The sequence below is a fragment of the Spermophilus citellus genome (assembly GCF_964194105.1).
Source record: "Spermophilus citellus genome assembly, chromosome: 8".
Lineage (NCBI taxonomy): Eukaryota > Metazoa > Chordata > Mammalia > Rodentia > Sciuridae > Spermophilus > Spermophilus citellus.
Window position 1 is genome coordinate 34065341 of NC_138189.1, and position 25318 is coordinate 34090658.

Sequence of the window (25318 nt, forward strand, 5' to 3'; positions counted from 1 at the left end):
ATCATTAGTACCTAACAATACTATTATTATATTTCTCAGGGTCTGATTGATTAGCTTCTTTCTAACAGTTCTCATATTATTGCCAATAAGAGTTCTATTTAAAATTATTTGTCAAATACAACTTTATTTACCATATATTTTCAAAGATGGGTACTAGAACATAGCTAGAGAGCTTACGACTTCGCTAGGGAACTAAAAAAACAAAACAACAACAATAACAACAACATAAAGTAAAGGAAGCAGTTTAGAAGGGTGCTCATAAGGCAGGAATGCAGACTCAAAAGCCTTGCTTGAAATCTAGCAGTCCCAGTCATCAGCTGCTTGACCTTGGACAAATTACCTTGTCCTCTGTTCCTCCTCATCTGCAAAATGGGGATAAGATCAATCATACCTTAAAGAGCTGTTATAAGATTTAATAAAGAACACAGTACAAATATGTGGAACCCAGAAGCACAAAAATGTTATTTATGTCATTTTTGTGCTTCTGGGTTCCACATATTTGTACTGTGTTCTGGTGACTCTCCACAATCATGCTCTCCACATGGAGCAAAGAGCATTACATGGAACGGTGTTCTGATTCCACCACTTTCTTGGAGAAGATACAGGATCTTCCTAAGCCTCAGTTTTCCTTATCTTTAATGGAGTTTACTATGCAACTTTCAAAATTATTGAGGGAACTAAATGTAAACCACATTAGCAGAAATAATAGCACAATGTCTAGGAAAAAACAGGTACTCCATAAAAATTAGAATAAACAAACTCAGAAAAGTGAATACATAAGGTGATGAAAGAGTTTAAACTTCTAATCCCTGCGAACTGTCAAATCTGTTTAAAGGATGCAAAGTCTGCATGGATCAATATAAGCCAGAAGAGAGTCCCTTAAATTTCTCAGCTAGGGGTCCTAGTGCAGTGCATCATTTCCAAGTAAGGGGACTCTGCTGTCCTACACATATGCAGGCACACACTCCATATCTTCTCTTACACACTCAGATGCTTTCGAGACTGCTGATCTAAATGTTTAACTGCCCCATTTCCAATGGCCCTAAAGATGCTGTGGCTCATGTTTTCTTTTTAATAATATTAATGAAATGCTGTTACAGAAATGAATGCTTATGAAATATTAAATTGAAGCTTTATAAACACCTTCTCACTACTTAGCAGCTGACATGATATAACTTTTGTTTTTAAAATTCTCCATCAGTTTAAGAGTATTTGAAAATAAGTATATATGCCACTTGTTACATACACATAAAAATAGGAAATTATATTCTACTAAGTCACTACTGAAAAATGCTAAAACGATAGACTTAAAAAAAAAGATCAAATTTATTTGGGGGGAATTTATTTTACAAAAGGGAAACTGACTTCCCCTTTTCTCTACTACTACAGAATGCTAAAAATAGCCAATTTTCTGTTACTGTAATAAAATAAGATACAGGAAAAGGAAATTGAGAACTACTAAAATAATATGTGAAAGAATCAAAGGCATTTAATAAGGTAGAAACTCTGGTATTTAAATCTAAAAGTGAAAGAATAAAAAAAAAGCTATATTTAGATAACTTTGAGGCGACTTCATTTAATTGAAAACAATGCTCAAGGATGGTTTCCAGTTTATGCCAATTATTAAATTCAAACTATTTTATTACTAACCTATAAACATAAGTGAATATTGTAAGGAGCATGCCTCAGTACTAATCTAATCTATTAAGAATTAACTTCAGGGATGGGAATATATTCCATACATTGCTAAACTGAATGAGCATAAATTACAGCCTGTGTCATGAATAACTTAAGAAAACACTACTGTATACAAACATATACACACAAGTCACATTAGTTAAAAAATTAAAATACTTACAATATCTTCTATTATTTCTTTGACAGCTGCCACAGCTAAAATAAATAAGAGAGGAACCAGTGTTGTATAACGACCTGTTGGTGACACATCAGGTATTTGCTATTTAAAGAAAAGAAAAAAAAAAGCAAGAGAAATACAATGAGATTCAAAAAGTTTATACTAAACCTAAAAACAACAAAGTATTAGTGACTTCTAAAACATGCCTCATTTGTTCTACTATCTTGGCAGACTAACACTGGGTGAGGCAGTGTATTTTTATCTAACAAGTAGTTAGAAAAACATGTTAATGAGCTTTATGACAAGCATATTGCATACAGGCTAACCTACAGTGGGGGGTTGGTTAAATAAATACTAGCATAGTTATGTAATAAAATATTTTATAACAATTAGAAATGGCATCTGAGAAGCACAGCGAATACCTAGGAAAATGTTCACATATTATTATGCATATAAAGCAGACTATAAAACAATGTGTGCTCTATGATCCTTTTTTGTTATCTAAAGCAATATATAATGTTTGGAGGGGGAATAAAAGACTAGAGGGATATCTACACTACTTTTTAATAAAACAATTTTTTCTAAAACAATCAGTTATAATTAACTCTGAAAGAGGTTTTTACATTCTAAAGTTCAGAAGTGACACTTTCAATGCTATAAAACTAAAGTAAAATTTTAGGAAAAAGTTTCATGTCTCTATACCACTTAAAATGAATAGTTCTTGCCACATTGAATTTACAGAACACCTAAATATGCTGATAAAAATGAAGCAAAGGGCTTGAAGAGGCGGTGAAATTCTGGCCCTGCTTGCAGCAGAAGCAGGGAAACGTCCATCCAGACGAGCCTTCCTCTCTGCTTTCAGCTAAGTCTCAGGGGACTGGTCATGGGCTCCACAAACACATATATTGACACCTGAACATTTAATTTTGAACTAAGGCTTTATGATGTGACTTTACCTGAAGCAGTGCAATAAAGAGAAAAAATGAATTAGCAGCTCTTCTGAACTGAGAGTAGAGAAATCTTGGAAGGAATGTGATTATGTTGTATTTTGCAGTGCTAGAAAACAAAAATGAAAAGTAGCAGAGAAATCGATTACTCCACAATTAGCACCCACATTTACAAAATTCCATTACCACTCCCACACACACACACAAAATTAGATTAACATTTGTTCAATGTTTCCAATCGAAAAAATCTTGCAAAGGGTTATTAACTTAGATGAAAAAGTATGAGAGGAGATGGCTAAGTCAATAGTAAAGAGAAAACCATAGGCTTTCTCTTCTGCATAATATTGTTTGTTCTCTTTGGCCAATCACCCTGCTTAACAGCACTAGGAATAGTTTACAAGGAGCAACTTGAGATAAGATAGTGTACTGGAAACATCCAGAGCTTTGTCTTGGTTATAAAATAGAAGGGAGATTAAAGTAGACCTGTGCCATACTCCCCAAACTGAGAAATGTTACTCAAGAATTTGAAGTTGCAAATACTAGTTTAAAGGGGCACATCTCGAATCTAGAAATTCTGCCACCAGAGAAACATAGGCCAGCACTGGGGGTATTCATGTGGACCAAGAGGCCTCTCAGCGACTTTGCTCACACTAATACTTTCTACATGATTGTTGGCAACGGAAACCTATCACTGCAGTGACATCATTCTCACAATCCTCCACCCTCTAGCAGCATGCTATATCCCTCAACTATCAAAAAACAATATTTCTTTAAATTTTTAGATTTAGATTTGCTGTAGGTTGGGGTTAGAGTTTTCTTGGTGCAGAATGGCAAAGATCTCTCCTGAAACGCTAAAACTTGCTAACCAAAAAAAAAAAAAAAAAAAAAACAAACAAAAAAACAAAAAAACAAAAACAAAACAAAACAAAAAAAACATGGCTTTAGTCATAGGCTTAGAACATTTACACATGATCAGCTTCCATACAGAACTGGCAGAACAAGGGTTCTGATCTTTTCTGCTCCTTCCTACTTCAAGATTGTTATTAACACTTCTTTACTGGATAGAAGATGGAGAAACAACCTACTCCTGCTGGTGAGAGGCTCTCAAGAACTAACTGACTGAACTGACGCTCCTTGCAAGTGGTTCCATTTGGACCTGCAGTGCTGCTCTGATGTTGCTCCAGCGTCCTGCAGGAGTCCCTACCTGACATGGTTATTGCAGAATTTTGTCAGCTGGGGCTGGTTGATGAATATAGTCCTGACTTCATCCTGATCAGCCAGCGAGGTCTTCTCCGAAACTTCATCTGTCTTCTCATAACCTTAAAAAAAGACAAGTATTTTTATTTGACAAGAAATGATTCATTTTATTTCCCAGACTGAACATGCATTCCGTTACTACTCTAGAACGTAAAATCTGTTGAAAGTACATGCTGCCCTTTATGGGTGTGCTTGTTTCCTTTATAATAAAAAGTAAAATCCCTGTATCTAATATTTCTATCAAATGTGAGCATTGTCATTTAACAGTCACATAAAAATGGATCCATTTCAAAAGCAGTAACATCGATTTAAAACTTTCCTCAGGAAAACGTTCAACATCTTTCTTCCCATTACATAAAAATATACCCCAAAGTAAATAACTCTCTACTGGTTTATATTACAGTATGGACTAATGAGACAAAACTAATCTAAATATATATTTAAGATTTTAAGCTAAACATTTAATGTTTTCCTTTGTTTTTCTTTTTGGATGAAAACTGGAGAAAAAAAAGTAAATACTGTTTTAAATAAGCAACCACCACAATGATCTTATTGACTACAATCATTTAATCATTACTTCTATTAGAATTTGGGCTCCTGAGTATTAAGGTTCCAAGATCATCTGAAGACATCTCACAATCATGGGAATAATTCAAGCCAACAGGGTCCCTTGCTGCCACACTGACAACACATTTTTAAAAACCACATAAGTTTTATAAGAACAGCCTTGGACAGAAAATATTTTAAACTGCTTATTGTATGTTCTAGTGAAAATTCAAGGAATGCCTTACCCTTTTATTAAAAAGGGACGCCAACAGCGCTCCATCTGAAGTACCCACTCTTCCTTCCCTTTTCTGTCCAGCCAATGCCAACTCCTCCCACACAGGCGGCCAACACCTGGCCTCTTTTGAAGGGCCTCTAATATTAAAGTCGGTGAAGCTGCTTTGACCTACTCTGGCCCCAGCAAGACACTTACCAGGAGGTTTTGATGCTCTCTGTTTAGGAGTCCGTCTCCACTTACTAGAAAAGGGGCTCCCTGGGGCTGCAGGCTGTGTGTTGTTACTCATCTTCCTAACCCCAGTACCAGCCAACAGCAGGTACTCAACCAATGTTTGCCCAATTAACACATGACAAATGACAAAGGGACAGTTATTTGGCTGTTATTTTTGAGGGCAAGAGAAAGCTTCTCCACCCACTGATAAAGATGCATGAGAGCCAAGAAAGAGCTGGTAAGGAATGGTACAAGAAAGCTTTGCCTGTGACATGTGGATACTGTGTGAAACCTGAGAACCACTGAGGGGGTCTATAAAGGTGAGAGCATGAGCACAGACACAGGGCTGGGGGGGCGGACACGATGATGTGTCTGTAAGTGGGTGCAAACAGGGAAGTGCTACTGAAGCACACCAGAAGCACTGGGAGGGAGGGAGGGAGAGTGTCACATGGAACCTCTCCTGCTGGTGAAGAGGTCCATTTTCTGCTTTGCAACACGCCACTGAAAGCATTCCAGGGTGAGATTTGCCTGTTATCCTTATCACCCTAGAAGTCACATGACACCAAATTAGGTCCTGTCATACCCAGAAAAAAAAAATCCAGAAAAAGAGGCAAAATCTAGACCAATGACCTACCTGTTCTCTAGAGTAGAGCCATCAAAAGGACTCCATGGTTCTGGGCACAGAATATTGCAGATGCTATAGGCTTTCTTTACCCAGGCACTCTAGAAAAGCCTGGGAAAGATGATGTTCATGAAGCTGAATTTATGGAGAACTCTTGGGGCTCTGGGATGCCCTGACCAGATGTGAGACTGGGGGAGGGGAATTTGCACAAAAGCAAGGAGTGAAGTCCTTAGCCTATGGGAGCTGGTGGGCACCCTCTCCTATCTTCTCAGTGATATCAGGGTTCCTGTGAGCTTGGCAGTGACAGGGACCCCACAGGCACCCTGAGGCTCACTCTCAGGATGTCCAAAGGCCAGAGGATTCAGGTACCACCTGTGTAATGCACCCAATTGCCCACTGGTGCCTAGATCAAGCAGTGAATAGGCACAGCAAACTCAGAGGTCCTTGGGAATATTATGAGAAGGTAACTTGGGAAAAGACCTGTTAAAGTAAAATGTGAGTATTTTTAATTATTATAATTTTGAATAAATTTGTATTGTAGAAATAAACAGGTTATACCTGGAGATACAGGAAAACTATCAATCCATACTCCTCTGTAAGAAAGAGCGTTTTCTATCTAAATTAACAAACTCACACTTTGAGGGAGGTGGGTAGCAGTTTTGATCGCACAACTCTTCTCAATAAAGAGTGAAAACACATTTTCTACTGCTATGGTTTAAATATGAGGTTTTCCCCAAAGCTTCTGAGACAATGCAAGAATGTTCAGAGGTAAAATGATTATATTATGAGAGCTGTAACCTAAATGGTAGACTAATCCACTTGAATGGATTAACTGGGTGTTAGCTGTAGCCAGGAAGGGTGTGGCTGAAGGAGGAAGGTCACTGAGGGTGTGCCTTTGGCACTTATATTTTGTCCTTGATGAGCAGAGATCTTGCTCTGCTTCCTGGTTGTGAGGTCCTGAGCAGCTTTCCTCCACCAAGCCCTTCTGCCATAATGTTCTGCTTCACCTAGGGCCCAGAGATATAGAGTCAGCTGACCATGGACTGAACCTCTGACACAGTGAACCAAGATAAACTTTTCCTCCTCTAGGTTGTTGTTGTTAGGTCTTTTGATCACAGCAATAGAAACTGGCTAAACACCTACATTCAATTCAAGAACTACTCGATATATACCAGACAACTCTATTTTTAGGCTTCTATTTTTTTAAAAAAATATATTATTTCTTCCACAAATTACCACCTTCATGAGCCACAATGACCCATAAAGACTGTGTGTGTATACCTGGATGACGACTTCAATGAGCTATTGTACAGTGGTGGCAAAGACAATTGAAGGGAAAACCCCCCACCCCCCATCCCCATCCCAGAGAAGACAAAAGTAAGCCAGCTCAGTTGCCATTCCTTCCCATACTTGGCTCTCTCCTCTGCTTTAGGATTTGCATGATGATTTGGAAGCTTATTCAATGTAAGCATTTAAAATTTACTAGTAGCTTTTAATCCACCTGTTTACAGTCCTAAAAACTGTAGAGAACTGAGCCATTTTTTCAGGAAGCAGAGAAGGAGAGCAAAGCCATGGATGTAGAAGGGTGACCACTGAGTCTTCCTGGTAGATCAGGTCCTCAGAAGTCATTTTTGTTTTTAAGCCAGGTTAAGTTTGCTGAGAGAAGGAAATGCATCTTAATCACATTCTCTGGTATTTTTGAAGCTTTTTCTAGCCCAATATTGCACAAAGAACGTATACAATAGTTGTCATTTAACCCCCAAAGCATTCAGCTGGTTACTTCTGGGATCCCTCAGGGACCCATCTTCCCTGGGTTAGTACTGAGGTGGTCCAGACTGAACTGTGAAGCCCACCATGGAATACATTCAAACAGCACATCAACTATAGTTAAATGGACGGTATTTGGTTAACAGCAAGGCCAAGAATATGACACATCTGGTAGTTACTTGTTCTCAATAGGCTTCCTAGTCTGTAAAAAGTCTGTAAAACAAAAATATGTGTACACCTCCTGGAACAGTTGGTATAAAATGAAAGAGTATATATGCAAAGCACTTAACAAAATACCTAATATTTGTTAAGCACATAATAAATGTTATCTGTTTTACTCAGAGAGTTAATGGAGTGTATGAATTAAGTTGTAGAGCCTCCCAAGCAATTTCTCAGAGTGGCAATTTCTCTGCTTTCCCTGCTACACTAAAAGTTTTCTGACTATCATAGCTGTAGCTCAAAGCCCTCACTGTCTGTTGAATTCACACATGAGCAAAATCAGATCAGCCATATATCAAGAACAGAACCCTCTGTTACAAGTAGACACGGGTTACCCAAACCTTAGAGACTGATGAATCAATCCACATCAATGATTAGTAAATGATGATGAGGAATGACTGTCCTAGGAACTACAGTAACTTCAGTCTTGTGATAGATTCAACTCTCCCAGGTTGTCCTTTCTAGAAAGTCAATGACTAAGTGATAACATGTCTGGTAAGCACCAAAGAAACCCACTCACCAGTGGCTGGATGAAATAAGAATTCAATCCCACAAAAAGGGCAATGCCTCCATAGGACCAAACTCTTGAAAGTTTGTTGGAATGCCTTGGCAACAGGGCCATGATATATCAGGTCTGTTCGATATCATTTCTCCCTACCACAGAGAGAGGCCATTGTTTAACTCAATGACTCACCCCTACTGTGACCACCTCCACCTCCAAATTCAAACTGATATTTAATCTTTCATTGGGATACCAGCAATCCCTGCAGGCCTACGAAACAATCTGCCCCCAGCAGGTGACTTTGTTGCTGTCGTGTTGTTGTGGTTTGGATGTGAGGTGTCTCCCCGATGTTCATGTGTGAGACAACTCAGGAAGGTTTAGCGGAGAAATGATTGGGTTATGAGAGCTTTAACCCAATTAGTGAATTAATCCCCTGATAGGATTAACTGAGTGGTGACTGAGGGTGGGTGGGGTGTGGCTGGGAGAGACAGGCTATTGGGGGTGTGCCTTTGGGGTGTATATTTTGTATCTGGTGAGTGGAGACTCTTTCTTTGCTCTCTGATCATTATGTGAAGTGCTTTCCACTGCCACTCTCTTTCGTCATCATGTTCTGCCTCAGTGGAGTCCTGAGGAATGGAGCCAGCTGTTTATGGACTGAGACCTCTGAAACCATAGTCCCCAAGTAAACTCTTCCTCCTCTAAAATTTTTCTGACCAGGTCTTTTAGTCACAGCAGCAAAAAAGTTAACTATGATACATGTGTTGATCTCAAGAAATAAGATGCACTCATTTTCCTGATTTCCAAGTTGGGGGTATCTCGAGATATCCTCAAGTACAGACACACAAGTTAATAGTGATAATGACACCTGATACATACTCCTTTATCACATTTTGGATTCTCCAGGAGATTCACTCAAGCATTTACTGCTGTGTCCTCAGTAATCAGCAGATATTTGACATCCACAGCCCCAGTTGTATTTTTAAGCTAAAAGTTCTACAGAACAAATTGCAGGTACACTCACACACCCATCACTTCAAAAACTAAGCAAGACTCCTTCTCTATTAAAGCACAGTTCAACTTCTTTCAAGGTCATACTCTCCAAGGCCTATAATTTCTTAAAACCATTCACAATCACTCAATCTCTCCGAATAAACTATTCTAGCCCAGTTTTCATTAAAATGAGCCAGGGAAAGACTTTTCCTTATTTATGCCAAATGAAACAGACAATGATTCAGTGATTCAGATTTCCAGCTATATTGAAAATACCATATTCAGTGTTTATGACATTCTGTTTGATTCTTATTCTCTTCTTCTCCCCCAGAAGAAAAGCAGTTTGGTTTTCTGAATTGTGTTTTATTTCATCTCATGATGAAGTTATTTAGTATGCCCTAAGCACCCACCAAACCAGGAATTTTACTATACTTAATTCTTCAGTTTTAGTTATAAAATGACCAAATGCTGTTTCTAGACTTCTGAAGGACCAAGAATTCAGTATAGAGAAATAAATAGCCATGTTATGTTTCTTAACACTGCCTAGGCTAAAAAGAAGGTATTATTTTGTGTCAGTACATATAAGCAACATCCTCCTGGTGATAATTTCATCTTCTAGCAATAATTTCCACTATGGAGAAGACTTAGGGTGCTGGTGGGTCGGCATCCTACTTGGGACTCTGAAGTGCACAAGTGCTCATCTTCCTCTCACAGTGTTGATCATTCAACCCACAAAGTGGCTGCAAGGTGAGCTCTGGTTCTTCTACCAATTGTTTATGTCACCCTACACAAACCTCTTGATCCCTGAGGGTTATTCTTTTCCCTTGTAAAATGAGGAAGCTCCGCTGATAATCTAATGTGCTCTTTCAAGCTCTTAAACCTTATAAAATTTGCATCCACTAGGCACCAAGAAGGGGAAAAAAAGAATGTCAATAGTTCATTTGTTTAGAAGACCTGGGAAATTTAGAAAACAGAATAAAAAATTCTACTGATGCCTTTATCAAGATGTTTCCTAGCAACAGTCACCTTAATCTGCAGCCAACACTGTCAGGAGGCCAAATGCTGCTCTGTGATCTTGGCAAAATCTCCATATTTGAAGAGATAAGCAGTGACTACAATTTAAGCCAACTACCACCTGCAACCTACCGACCAGTGATTACTGAGTGACTGAGTATGCTGACATGCAGTCTTCCTTCCTATGCCCAGACTCAGCACATGCTTACAAGCACATAGTACTATATAACGAAGAACAATGCTCGGTAGTTATTCAAGTGAAAGGCTTCTGACCTTCTACAATGAAAGCAGATTAATCTCCAAAGTTTTCTACTTCTTATCACAAATAGCAAGACCCAATCAGTAAGATCATATTAGTTCCTTCATTTGTTTATTCATTCATTCAACAGACTCAAGCATCTACTCTGTGCCTACTATTTTTAAAATGCTATAGAAATAGCAGGAAATAAGGTAAAGTCCCCAATTTAGGACTTATTTTCTAGAATAGTACAAGATAATTAGAGATCATAGTAATACAGATGAAAAAAATAAATCAGTGTTTGAAAGAATGATTGATGGAATTCTCTGTGCTTCTGTTTTGTCATCTATATAACAGCCATAACAAGAATTCCTTACCTCAAAGGGTGGTTGTGAGGATAGGATAAGTTAATAAATGAAAAAAATAATGCCTGGCAGGTAGTGAGAGCTCAGTAAATATTAGCTGTTCTCACTGCTGTTGCTTCTACCACTGCTCCTCATGTTCCTACTGATGAGTAACTGGAGGCATCCATCAAGGGGATGCTGAGTTGAGACCTTGATGATATTTAAAGAAAGGTCAGGGAAACCCAACCAACAGGCAGAGGGGCAGGAACAGAGTGCTGGAGGGAAGAATGGACTTGGCATTTCCAGGAACATGAAGATAATGTTCCTCATAAAACAAAATGAGGCAGGGCCAGACTGGAGAAACAATGAACAATGTGAATTCATATTCTTTACGTGGTAGGAATCCACTGCAAGTTTTAAGCAGGAAGACCACACTTTGAGGTTATATGACAATCGAGTAAAAGATGATGGGGTCTGGGTTGGACTGTGGTGACAGAGATAAAAAGAAGTGGAAGTACACATGGCATTCTTTGAGGGCAGAGCTGGTCTGACCCTGTAGCCTCTCCATGTCTCTCGTTATCACTGTACAGACCACACACAGCTACCACCTATGTCACTCCAAGCAGAAGCTCAAGACATGAAAAAGATGTAGGAGTTTTAAAAATCTTATCAATTATATTTTTGTTTTGGGATCACATGACAAATTTGCAATCTTTTGAATATCTTGGCTTAAATAAAATGCACTGTTCAGATTAGTGACCTATTGCTTTTAATGTAGGATTTAAAACACAAATTAATCACTTAATGAGGGCTTCTCTTTACAGTCAAACAGCCCTATCCTAAGAATCATGTGTCTTTTTCTCATTAAAACACAGTAATCAATAATATTTTAAGTACAGAATACAACTAAGGAAGGCATCAGTATCATGCCTAAAAGCAAGAGGTTATAAGCTGTGGTTACTTTAGACTAATTACCCTCTAGCTGCCTACTTTCTTACACATGTTTTGTGGGGATTACATGAGTTCATACTTGGGGCAGTGCCTGCTTCCTCATATACACATGAAAATTCTAGTTATAATTTTCTATTATGAAATAAGAAAGGCAGACTGTGGGGCAGGTGGGAAGAATACACTTGTAGACAGATCTGTATTCAAATTCTGATTATGGTACTTCTTCCTAACACCAGTCACATTATTTTATCATCTGAGCCTCAGTTTCCTCATCCATCAACATCATTGATGTGAAGATGGCAACAAGGTAGCATGATACCTGTCACTCAGACAGTCCCTGTCACTTTATCCTCCCCAGAAAGTGTAAAATTAATCTCCCTTTAAAAATACTCAATATAGGAAAAACAGAAGTCTCAAAGACATTAACGTAAGTATTTAACATTAAAATGTTTTGAATAATATTTAATTAAGGTTGTGACCAGTGTGAATCAAAGTGCCTAGTAAAATAATAAATTTTCCCATCCAATTTTGTGAGTTAATATTAAGTAAGTACATGTTTTCCTTGAATTGTCATCTGTATAGGGGTTACGCAATAGAAACGCAGGGGTGGGTAGGTAGGAGGGAGAAAAGAAAAAGATACAAAATCATTCTGTTGCCTGGTAATATAGTTATAGAACCATTACGTTTTTGCAGGTTCAACTCTATTGTAATTATAAGTAAGGCTACAATTAGAATCAGAATATCTATTAAATTATCTCCCAAACAGATTCAAGGGAGTCCAATTATATAACCTTTCACTCAATGGCTTCCCATATTAGGCATTAAAGAGGCCATACTATTTGCTCAAGCTTCTTGACCTAGATTGAGGTCATTAAATAAACAGTCATGCTTGCAACAGTCAGAATCTAATAAAAGAATATTAACTGGTAAACTAGCTGGAGACTTGAGAGGCAGAACTTGAGGTGTGATTAAAGTGAGGCGTGACTTAGTAGGAAATCATGAACATTTCCCACCGTCCTTTTTCAAAAGTGTGATATATTTTTCTTTTGTTCTTTAGGAAAAATAATAATTAAAAGTTCCTGTCTAATGTATACATATGTAAAAAATATCTATTTTTTTTTCTTTCTCTCCCTGCTGCTCCCTGACCCAAGCTTCTGGATCAAAGCAATCTTCGGAGGAATAATTTAGATGTTTGTATTTTATTTATTTTATTTTTTAATGTTTTTTTTATTACACAGATAATTTAATTAGAAATACAAAGGCAGTTACTGCAGCTACAAAGGAGATTTGAAATCCCATGTTCTGCATTATTGGAGCACAACAGTCATTTCAAATGTTCGATTGTGAGCCTGACAGCAGCTGGTCAGAGACACAGAGCACAATGGGAAGGCATTAACATTCTGGAAACAGTGAACAGGGTGCTTTGAAAGTGAAGGCTCACATACTACATTTTCAAATATGACACAAAAGAAATGAAACACCTTTAAAAAGTACGGATATTAAATAGAAACTATTCAGCAATACCAATACCTCTCACATTTCTGGACCATGACTGCAATAACCAGGAAGGAAATGAAATTTGCAATTGCATTAACACTTTACTCCTCCTACCGGGTTCTGTGCAGTGGACTTCTGTTGCTCTTTCCAGCTCAGTGTCTGCTTTTCCTGGAAATAGCCCCTGCTTTTCCTCTGGAGAACTTGCTTCCCTGGCAGGCCACCTAGGGGGACTGCTCATCAAGTTACTGAGCCCCTTTCTGACTTAAAGCTAGGCACATGACCCAAGCTAAACCAATCACAGACTATGTACCACTTGGACAGGTGAGAGGGTGGAGCACAGGCCTAATTCTGTGGCATCTTGAAGTGAATGCCCATTAGTCAAACTTCCTTGGATCCTCCTGGACTTTTCTGGGAAGTTCACATTTGACTCCAGGAACTACTCCACCTACTTAAAAGATATGCTCAGCTTCCAGATTATGGAATTTTAGCAGAGGCATTTTGTCCTCTTCAGGAAGCTCAGTCCAGTCCCGATGCGCATCTAACTTCGGTGAACACTGATATCCTACAGGACCTGGATGGCCTTCTTCAATATGCTGAGCTCTGCCCCCTGAACCTCACTCATTAGTCGGATTTTCTGTTCTGTACAGAATGATGATCTGAAACCACAGTGTACTGCCTTGCTCAAGAGATCACCAGGCTACCTGGCACCTTCCACAGCAGGGCCTACTTGCTAGATCAGATCTCCTCTCATGTTACCAGATGTCCTAACCACGCTCTGAGTCTGGTATGCTCTGGGATAACTGTGGGCTGCCACCCTAACAAACTTACACAAGAACCTCAGAGCTTTCCACATCCCTTTCCACATCTCAGCTTCTTCCCCATCACCCTCTGATTCATGCAACTGTGATCCTGGCTCCTTATCTTCAAGCCCATCTGAATTATAATCAAATGTAGTAAAGAGACACTTATCCTTGATAACGTAAAACATGATGCTCTGCTTAAAAAAAATTTTTTTTTTAATTTTTTTTCATCCTACAAAAGTGTTCACTTTCTTAAAGAATTCTTCTCAACACAATGAAGATGACGAAACCTTGCTTCTCTCATGGTCAGGGAGCCTGTGAGCACTGGAGCAGGACAGTACCAGGACACTGACAAAGATCACTGCATCTTTAAAGCTCTCACACTGATGTGTTCATTACTACAACTGAAATTGATCTCACATCTCCCTTAAAGTCCATTTTTCCTGTCCTGGATCTATTCCACCCCTTCACCGTTCTTTTGGTCAAGAACGTGTCTTACCTTCATGGGCTCTGTTAGGTATCACTTAAATGTCAAAGCACCCTCTTTGACCCTTCTTCTTTGAAGTGTTGTCTCTGAAAGTTCTGAATGTATCCCATATGTAAAAAACCACCACACCTCCAACATTAATCTTTTGACCTACATATTTAGGTAAATCACAACTGAGAATAATAGATGCTATGGGAAAAAAAAAACAACCCAAAATAACACCACAGGAAAGTCCCTTCCACTGACTAAATGTTTACTAAATTTTCTACTTTCAGTTATCCAAAAATTCCAAAAATTCCCTCATACACATTCAAATATTTTTGTATCAGGATCTGTCATTACCGTACATGGTAATTGATATTTTTCTTTAAGTGCTTTTGTGAAAAGTGACCTAAAAAATAAACAAGTATAAAAAACACATCATCAGTAGATCTTGTCTAAAACACATCCTGAAGTCAAACTGGATTGCACAAGGCTTCAAAAGTACTAGTACAAATTCTAAGCAGAAGACACTGAAAAAAAGTAGTACTAACATTCAGAAAAAAGGCCACCCTTAAGTGGTATTTCACGAAAATCTCTTCTGCCTAGTGTTAAGCCTCACACATAGTAAGCACTCAAACTCCATAGCAGCTAGTCTTGGATATTAACCTACAAAAAAATCATCTTGGGCATGCTGAGTGGCTTGGACATAGCAATAAAACATTTACTAATGCTAAATTGTGCTTAACTGGAAAAGCAAGTCCAACAATGAACTACAGAGGGAATAATGACATTGACTTAACATCTCACAGGTCTTGGTCTTGATCCGACAGCATGTTCCCCGTGTAGACTTAAAAAAACTGCCACGGAAGCAGACTGTGCTAGCAATGAGGGGTTTCAACTACCAGACGTCCACCAGGCATCTCCTAGAAGTCTCAATTAGCTAAAAGCACTGGCGACTTGCCTTAGCATCAAGTTCATCTCCCACAGGGGACAGGAAACAAGATGAGAAACTGCTCCTGTGAATTGGACGCTAAGTGACACAAAAGGGGTAAAGCAGTAAGAGTCTTAGAAACCATGACAGCGTGAAAGACCTTTGACTGTCAAAAGGGAGAATCCACGCCAAGCTGGACAGGTGCTCCGGACTTCAGGAGGACACATTCCAAGCTATCATCAAGACCCCAAAGGGACAGAAGCCCATAAAGCCATCTAAAGCAACATGCTGACTAATTGTGAAAGGCCCTGACGAGGGGAAAAGGCAGGCTTAGTTTGAAAGGCCACAACCGCTGCACAGGAAGTCCATGAGCAAGTGAAAGAAGATAGAAAAAGACCAAAGGAAAGACTGGAAATAGAATCCCATGCTTGGGAGTGAGTGATAACCGGTGCAGACACCTGAGGAAGTAGGAAAGTTGTCTTACAAAATGTTAGAGACCTCCACATGTTCCCCCACCCCCCTTCATTTTGAATACAAGGCACTGATGAGACAGGCCTGCTGCCTGCAGGACAGGATGCAATGTTAACAGATCATCAAATAAAATGCAGAACTTCCCAACTCCTACTTCACCTCACTGTCTACCAAGGAGAGTCATCTAAAAACCAGAAAGGTCGAAACGAACACGAGTTGTAATAACTAAAGCAAAAGAGAAAGCAGGGGATGATTTTTTTAAAGGAAAAAAAGAAATGAAATAAAAGCCAGCACCTGGTTGCTGTAAAAGAATTCTATTTCACAGCGCGCGCGCGCGCGCGCGCACACACACACGCACGCGCGCGCACACACACACGCACGCCTAGAGGACTGTGAGAATACTCAGAATGGATAAGGGAACCATCACTATTCATAGAAAGAAAACCAATGGTGAACAAAAGAGGATTCAAGGGATGCAGCTGAAAAATATCCCCCAGTGTTCTAAAAAGGAGAGATGACAGATGCCGAGCATTATAAAACACTGTTTATTAAAACAGCGGCCTAGACATGTGCCTTCAGAGTTCCAGAGTGGGAATTTTTTTTAAGAGAGAGAGAGAGAGAGAGAGAGAGAGAGAGAGAGAGAGAGAGAGAGAGAGAGAGAGAGAGAGGGAATTTTAATATTTATTTTTTAGTTCTCGGCAGACCCAACATCTTTGTTTGTACATGGTGCTGAGGATCGAACCCGGGCCGCACGCATGCCAGGCGAGCGCGCTACCGCTTGAGCCACATCCCCAGATCCAGAGTGGGAATTTTTTGAGAATATTAATTTGGAAGTTAAAAAAATATTTCCCTTTTGCATTGAGAATTCAGGTAACACTGGGGAGGATTCAACTGCTGTGAAAGTGGGTCTCGCAGCATACACAGAGCACAGGAGAGCGTCCCAGAATTCTCAGAAGAGGTCCTTGACACCCCCTAAATGTGAACAATACCATTATTGGCCATCGAGTTTGAGGTCTATGCCAGTCAAAAACCAAGTGCACTTCATTGGAAGGATGGTTTAAAGGGAGGTGGTGACCTCTGGAGACCAGTGAGCCTCCAGACTCACTTCCTCTTTTTCTTTTCTTGAAATACTAGCATCTGGATTTTAGGAAGGCTTCTGGCTAGACCCTACTGTTATATGACAGAGACACACAACTTCATGACTGTGTAACAATATGGATTCATTGTCACCAACTGACAAATATATAGAAAGGAGGTTCATACTGGAGCTTATCCCTTGGCTACCACCTCCCGTCCCCCGCATCCAACCAGGTCTGAGAACCTTTCCCTAAAGAGCCAGTTCTGGGTTCACTGGCCTCCTGGTCCTCTATTCCTCCCTCCTGGTCTGGTCACCCAGCCATAGGTGTCAGGGTCAACACTGGGCATCTGACCAGCCACGCCAATCAGATGTCCTGCTGGGAATGAGAACTTGCCACCTAGAGAGAGGGTCACCTGACTCACTGGAGTCACACTGGAGGATATCCTGGCACCTGAAGTCACATGCATGCCAATACAGCTTGGATAATGGCTTGAGTGCTTCCACCAGGATTCACGTACTGAAACTTAACAGCAGAAACTTTACCTGATTATGGTATTAGGAGACGGGGACTTTGGAAAGTGTTAAGATTAGATAAGAACATCAGGGTGGAGGCCCTGTGATGGAATACTGGTGGCTTTATAAGAAGAGGCGAGAGACCAGAGAAGACACACACACACATTCCCTGTCTCTTGCCCTGTGATGCTCTGCATTGTCTTGGGGCACTGTGAGGAAGAAGGCCATCACCAGATATGGCCCCTTGGTCTGGACCTCCACAACTGTGGGCCAAAATGGACTTCTTTTCTTCATAAATGTATCCAGCCTCAGGTATTTCATTATAGTAAAGAAAATTGGACTAACACCATGTCAGAAGTATACTAATGGAAAATGGGGCAGATTTACAGAGATAAAAACAAGGCAATACTGGGAAGAGTGAGTGAGATCCCAAAGATCAAGTCCTATGAGCCTCAGCTGTGATCCAGGAGATCCCTTGCCTAGAGTAACTGCATAAATTGGTCAGGATTCTGGAACCAGACTCCTGGGTTCCAAAGACAACTTAAGGACACAGATGACATAAGAAATAGACAGTTGACATGAAAAGATCAGAACTCAAGAGTATTTTGAGAGGCTGAATAACTTGACGGTCCTATACAAAGGGCTAAAAATGTCAATTGTACAAATATAATATGGGGATATCTGGCAGAGCATGACATGCAGAAAATGAATGTTTGTACGGCTTTTATTGCTTTCTTAGCAAGAAAGAACTTGCTAAGAACTAGAGCTGAGAATGAAATGAACTATCTTAGGAGGTGCGATCCCTTCATGGAGGGGTACTCAAGCAGGAAATGGATAGCCAATGGCAAGCAGGCTGCCTCAGGTACTGGGCTGCCTGAAATGAATTCTAAGTCCCCTTCTGACTCTGGAATTCCATTATTTTATCCTTTCAAGAGGATTTTTTAAAGGACATTTATAAGGTCATCAGGAACCACTCACACGATGCCTTGTGCAGACAAAGTTTGTACCCAGAAGAGTACCACCGAATGAATGAGTAGCTGCAGGCGTTGGCAGGGTAGTTAAGTAACCCGGCTGACTTCAGGGGCAATTTGTTCATAGAAGATGCAACTGCACAACTGTTCTGAACGAGCTAGCCCTAAAAGGCCCCCGGGGAAAAATTTAATAAACTGCCACAGAAGCAGCTATTATTCTTATGAGTTATTATTACAACTTCCTTTTTAAAGAACTATTTACATATTTTTTTAAACACAAAAACAGGCAGATGCATAACTGGTTCCTACAAACTCATCCTCACTTTAATAAAAGCAGCAAAAATACCCAAATAACATCATTTGGATGCTGTATTATTCTCAGGATGAGTCAGAGGAGTTTGAGTGGCACCTGCTTCTTGCCTCTATTGTGAACTTCTGAGGGAGAAAAAATACTTCACCTTTTTTTTTTTTTTAAACAAAGCCTCAAGCATCAAAAACATCTGGTGAAGAAACTAAAGCCTACTGCCAATTAGGACTTTGTGGGCACGTCAGCACAGCACACACAGCAACATGAACTTCCTACAAGCAGGAGAACAGCTTTTAACTTGATAGAAACCACCCAGGATACAGAATGGGGCGACGCTGCCTCTGCCTGGTTCTGAGGAACAGAACTGCAACCCAGCAGCACAACACCCAGCAAGTCAACTGAGTAAGGCTAGGAAAACAGGAAACCCATACAGGTGTCCCAGAGAGCTCCACTGTGCCCAGCATGGCCCTGAGAATGGGTGTGGCTCTGGGATGGCTTGTCTGTCGTAGGCACCAAGGGCAGTATTTAAAAACCCCAAGACTGGTTAGACAAGATGGGCTTCAAGACATAGGCGCCACTTGTATGCCCAAGGGCAGGAAAGGCATGGTGGACAGCCTTCAATTTGTAGGGAAGTGGCCACCAAAGGCAGAAATCTCCACTGAACAGATTAAACTAGGAGTGTGAATGACAGTTGGTGGGTTGTGAATCTTAAAAGACCCAGCTCAGTGACATTACAGCAAGGACGCCAACACAATGTGAGATTGCCATCAGCCCACCTAATTCACAGGTAGAAGAAGAATGAGAAGATGGATGGAACAAAAGCTTCAAGAACTTCCTAATAAATAAAGAGCAGCCAGAGCAGAAAAGAGCCTCCTCAGCTTGCAGTTACTGGTGCTGCCTCAACCAACTGGCATCATGAGGTCAGTCCCCGCGGGACCTGCTGGCATACCTGGGCCACCACAGAGCCATGTTCAGCAGGACGACATGTGTCAGACTAAGAAAACACCCTAGGATTTCACAACCATGCCAGCATTTTAATAACTCAACTTCCAAAATCTGAACAGCTCGATCTTGTCCTAATCACTCACCAGACGCAGTTTCGAGTGACATTTGTTTAGCTAGTGCTTTCATTTAACATCTTAGTCCTGGAAAATGACCCTGCAGTCTAGAGCACCCCAAGAGCCAAAAGAGCACAAAGATGACATCAGAGACTGTTCTCATCAGCTCTGATTATGGAGCAAGAGTCCTGGCCACAGATTCTCACTCCCAAACAGACTGAACCCACGCGGTTCCTAGATGCCTAAAATCCATACCAATGGGAGGGAATGGGGAAGAGACACTGATAGTTAGGTTTGCTGAAGTTCTAAAGAATATTCAGGAAAAAAAAAAAAGATGAGGGAAGGAGAGGATAGAAACCTGGATGAAATGCAATACTCATTTGCAGAGAATAAGAAAACTGTCTACATGTTTTGGCACATGGTGACTGTCTCACTCTTTTGTAAGATATAAGGTGGTTTTCTGTTCTTCCTTCAGTGTTTTCTATCTCAGTAAATGGCACCATCATTTGGGTCTCAGGGCCTCAAATGTTAGCCATTCTCAACTCCTCTTTTTCTTTGAAGAAACACCTTCTCTACATCAATCAATCAATCTGTTAGACCCTCCCTCCTTCAAGCTCTGTCCTGATCTGACCACATTCCACCACCTCCACAAGGCCTACTGGTCCAAGCCTCCTCTCCTCTCCTTGTTTCAACTTTTATTCCTAAGATTCAGTCAGAATATCTGGGGTGGGTCCCAGTGGTCAGCATGTTAAAAGTTCCATGGGAGATTTCAGCGTGTAGTTAGGCTTCATCTCCTCACTATCCAACAGGCAGCCGATTCACAGACAGGTATTACCATCTGCAAAGAACAACAGGATTCTCAGAGAGGTTCAGAGACAGTCTCAAGGCCACACAACCTGAAAGGATTAGAACCCAGGTTTCACTCCAGCCCTACAGGGAACTCTGAGTACTTGGCTGCACTTTCCTTCAAGTCAATTATTTAGCAGGCATTAGCTTAAGATGCTAAAGCGAGTGAGAAGAAACAGCACTAAATGAGTGATGGCCTCAAGTGTTAAGTCACAAAACAAATGCACACTGGTTGTTAGGTGGCCACCCTGTCTAAGAGCCAGGACTGAAAGGACCCCAAACCCCACAAGACTTAAACAGTGGAGATGGTGGTTCTAATAGTTTGCTCCAGTGGAACAACAGCAACAAAAAAGGGGCTGTTTAAACTTTTGTTTAAAGTTCAGTAAAATAATCATATTTGAACAAATGAAAAAATGTCTGACATAAAGAAAAATTACTACTAAGTTCTGACCACAGGCTTTGGTATTCAGGCTTAGTCAAACTTAAAGTATATAGATGAGTGTTTCATGAACCACAGGAATAAAAAATTCCATGGGGAAAGTCACTTAATAAGATCAGGGGAAATTCAACTTGGCACCTGGGGAAATCAAGAGGGCTTTAAAAAATTCTCCTTTGCTAATTATATTCTTGCAGAAGTTCACAACAAGCCAACTCACACTGAGCACAGTGGCATATACCTCTAATCCCAGGGACTTGGGAGGTTGGAGCAGGAGGATACAACAAGTTCAGGGCCAGTCTGGTTAACTTAGTGAGACCCTGTCTTAAAATAAAAGCTAAAAAGGGCTTGGGATATAGCCCAGTAAAACCCCTGGGTTCAATCTCCTGTACCACCAAAACAAAAAACAAACAAACAAACAAAAAAAAAACCCAAAAAACAACCCCACAACCAAAACAACAACAAAAAAAGCCATGTGATAACTCATATAATGATTATTTTACTGAACTTTAAACAAAAGCAGGCATAAGCAACCATAGGGTTAAACTGAGCCAATAAGTCAGAACCTTCCCTCGATCTCCTCTATAAGGGCAAATCCTGGCTTTTAAAAAAGGTTTTCATCTGTAAAGTACAAGTCACACTATCATCCAATAAAGGCAAGTCTAAATGTAAACGAAAAACAAATAAATGAGAATTATAAAATAAAAAACAATCACACAAAGGTTGGGCAAATGCACTCAATCTGAGGCACTGTGGTGTTTACTTGCCAGTCCTCAGAGCTGCAGATGATAACCTTCACCACCAGCACTGGCCACTGCCTACAGCCGGAAGCCAGAATCCAGCCCTCATCCAAGTGGCCAAACAGCCCCCAGACTGCCCAAACTAAGAGTCTCAAATATTGACCTTCAGCTCCACAACCAGGAAAGGCAAATAAGTTGGAACTTGTGGTAAGTTTTCACACTTGATACATTAACCTATAAAAGACCTTTTTATATTATGGTGGGATAAAGCAATAACTGTAGAAATGCACCATAGAAGAAAGGACATCCCTTGGAAATAAGGTTACCAAAGAAGTTTCAAAGAAGAATAAAGCTATTAATTATTATTATACACTAAAAGTAAGCAGGTTAGCACAAAGCCAGTAATGATACCACAGAAAACCTCATATTCACTAAGCTCCCAGAGTAGATATAATACCAGCTAAAAATAAACTCAGACATGTTGTACTCTTCATTTGGTTGTGCTAAATTCAATGTTCAATTCAGAATTTTAAAGAAAATCTTCAAAATTGAATAAATATCATCATATGAACTTCATCACTTGTAAGAGGGAAAATTAAAAGGAATATAATTAGACCCATCAGGCAATTTGGTGGATTGAAAAAAAAAAAACCAGAAATATCCATATGCTTCTGATTTCTTGGCTGGCAACATATATGACTAAACATATTTACATATAACTAAATAAATTAAGTTATTTACATAATAACTGAATTTACATATGACTAAATAAATATGCAATCTAATCTTCTTTCCACTACTCCTGAACATTTAAATTATCTGGGCGATGAAATATCAACACTTGGTCCATATCCCCACGGACGAGACTGACGCCACTGGACTAGGATGGACCCACATGTCGGCACTGTTCAGAAACACCCCTACAGTGAAGCACTGTGCATCCAGGGTTGAGTACCACTGAGGTACACAATGTGGCTACAAAACAAGCCACACTTCACAAGCCTCTGCTGCCCTGTCCACACTTGGCACACTCTGCACTGAAGATGGCAGGCAGGGTCTTCCCCATGTCATTTCTCTAAGGTCTACCCATAAGAGTGAAAATAAAGTTAGACAAGTGGATCCAGTTTACCTGGCAACATTTATCACCACCATCCCGGCACAGAGAGTGGCATGAACCCAACTCAAGCTTAAAATACAGAGACACGCATCCAGTTTGGGACAAATTTATACTGAGACCTGATTCATTTCTTTGGTCAGAGACAGGAGATGGTCTGGGCCAGGAAAGGGGAAGGAAAGGAGAGACGGGAACTGAAAGGAGTCAACTATTCACAGCCACAGAGATGAAGACAGTGGCAGGACGTGGCCAGCAGGAGTGGTCATGGGCAGCAGATGCATTCAGAACCAAAGGCGCCCTGCATGGGGCCACAAGTCGGTCTGGATGAGTGGCCAAGAGCAACAGGAGAGAAAGTGCAGGTATGTGATATTCCGAAACCTTAGCAGGCCAGTGCAGAGCCGGGAGTCCCAGCCAGGGGCGGTGATCAGCACCTCCTACCTGACTGAGGTAGGATTTTTAGGCCTGGAGCTCTCGGGAGCTGTGTGGCGGGCACCGAGGGGTCAGGTGTTCATGTCTTTAGAGTGCCCAGTCAGAGCTCCTTAAATGCCCCCCTACCTCAGAGATTTTCAGGTCAGAGATAGGGCTAAGTCTATATGGGTGTGATGGAGGGGCAAAGGGAAAAGAGGGTCTGCAGAAGCTGGAAGAAAACTTCTTTTACACCACATTAGCTTTTTCTCAGGACCAAGGAAAGTCACAAGGACCTAAGCCATTCCGGAAACCCAGCTGGTCTAGATTGGTGTCAGAACAAACCACCTCTGATTTACCCCCTGCTCATGGGCTTCACTCACAAAAACTGTCTTATCTGAAAGATCAACTAAAGTGGTTTCCAGTCCAGAACCTGGGAGAGCTTTAGCTCTGTCCTTCCTGGCAGCAGTCTCTGCCTGAACTGTCACCTGACTAACCGGATGCTACTGAGCACAGCCCTCCATGGATCTCGATCAGTCACCTCCTTCAAAGATAGCTCAGACAAAATAATGAACAGAGGCTCAATTTAAAACTGACACCATGTATGATATGTCAAGATCATTGTATTGTCTTGAGCAACTAATAATATATATATATATATATATAAACTGACACCTCCTTGTGCCCCATCAATTAGAGGCATAAATAATCCATGAAGCTCAGAGGCACAGTCCCTTTACACCGACGAAAGTGATAGTGATATTGAACATAAAGTGTACTGCTCAAAGTATTTCACATTTATGCTAACATTTAAATAAAAACTAATAGGAAGACAGGCAGAGTGGGTTTTGCTTACCAAATCTCTTTTTTTTTTTTAAAAAAAAAAAAGGGGAGACAAAAAAACACAAGCCTTCCAAAGATGACACATGTGTTCACATAAATTCCCTAAATTGCCACAGGGGCCATGTCAAAAGCAGTGTTATCTAAGCACAAACACAATGTGTGAGGTTTTATGAGGACATAAGTAACTGCCTCCTGTTGTCAGCAAGAAAGCTGGAGGACAAGGATATCCACACATGTATTTTTAATAAGCTTTCTTGGAGCTCTGGATTTTCATTAAAAAAAAATTTATATACTGAAGAATTCTAGGAAGTCCTATGAAGCTAGTACAAGCTGGAGGCTGAATCTATAGCTGTGCTGTTCGGCAGAGAAGCCAGTGGTCACTGTGGCTACCAAGCACATATCCAAATTAGATACACTGTACAAACAACATAACCACCAGACTTAGAAAGCTTAGTGCAAAAGAGGAATGTCAATTCTCTCATTTATAATTTTATATCAATAAACGTTGGATACACTGGGTTACAGGAAGCATATGCTTATAATATATTAAGTTTTATTTAGATACATTACTAAATGAAATATTATTATAACATTATATTACTATTATAGATTAACATTATAAATATTACTTATATTAATATATTTAAGGTTTGAGTAGTATAAATATATTATTAAAACTAATGGTACCTGTTTTATAATTTAAATATGTCTACTAGAATATTTTAAATTGCATACATGTCTAGCACTTGTGACTCATGTTTTCTCTTTCTTAGTGCTGATTTGAGATATGAAATCCAATTTGATATAAGAAGATTCCTTGGAACTATTAGCTAAACCCCAGCTGGTTTAAATTATGATCTAATTCTTAATAGAATAAGAAAGATCTTAGCTATTATGTAGGGGCCACTATATGAAACCTTAAAAACAGAATTGGAGTCCATGGTATTCTAGCAGATTAAAAAAAGTTTTTTTTGTAGGATAAGTAATAAATACCTATTCCAATAATAATTAACTGAAAACATTTAAAAATACTTAGCTTAAATTATATTATGTGCATGTATAAATATACCACAGTGAATTCTATCTTTATGTATATCTATAAAGCACCAATTAAAAAATCAATAAATGAGTGGAAGGTAGAC

The 25318-nt window shown here is 39.9% G+C and overlaps 1 protein-coding gene across 4 annotated transcripts in view; it reads right to left on the reverse strand.

Annotated features, from left to right (window-relative positions):
- Nucleotides 1-25318, reverse strand: part of ATP8A1 (ATPase phospholipid transporting 8A1) — a 221418-nt gene that overhangs the window by 188144 nt on the left and 7956 nt on the right. For 3 of the 4 annotated variants that reach the window (XM_081303538.1, XM_081303536.1, XM_081303537.1), the window contains exons 1-4: nucleotides 13309-13448; nucleotides 4007-4121; nucleotides 2812-2911; nucleotides 1859-1957 (exon numbers count right to left, since the gene is read on the reverse strand). In XM_081303538.1, coding sequence (XP_081159664.1) covers nucleotides 1859-1957; nucleotides 2812-2911; nucleotides 4007-4121; nucleotides 13309-13432 — 438 coding nt within the window. In that variant the 5' untranslated portion in view covers nucleotides 13433-13448. Of the gene's footprint in view, nucleotides 1-1858; nucleotides 1958-2811; nucleotides 2912-4006; nucleotides 4122-13308; nucleotides 13449-25318 lie in introns of those variants that run through there. The other variant, XM_081303539.1, reaches the window with a different exon arrangement.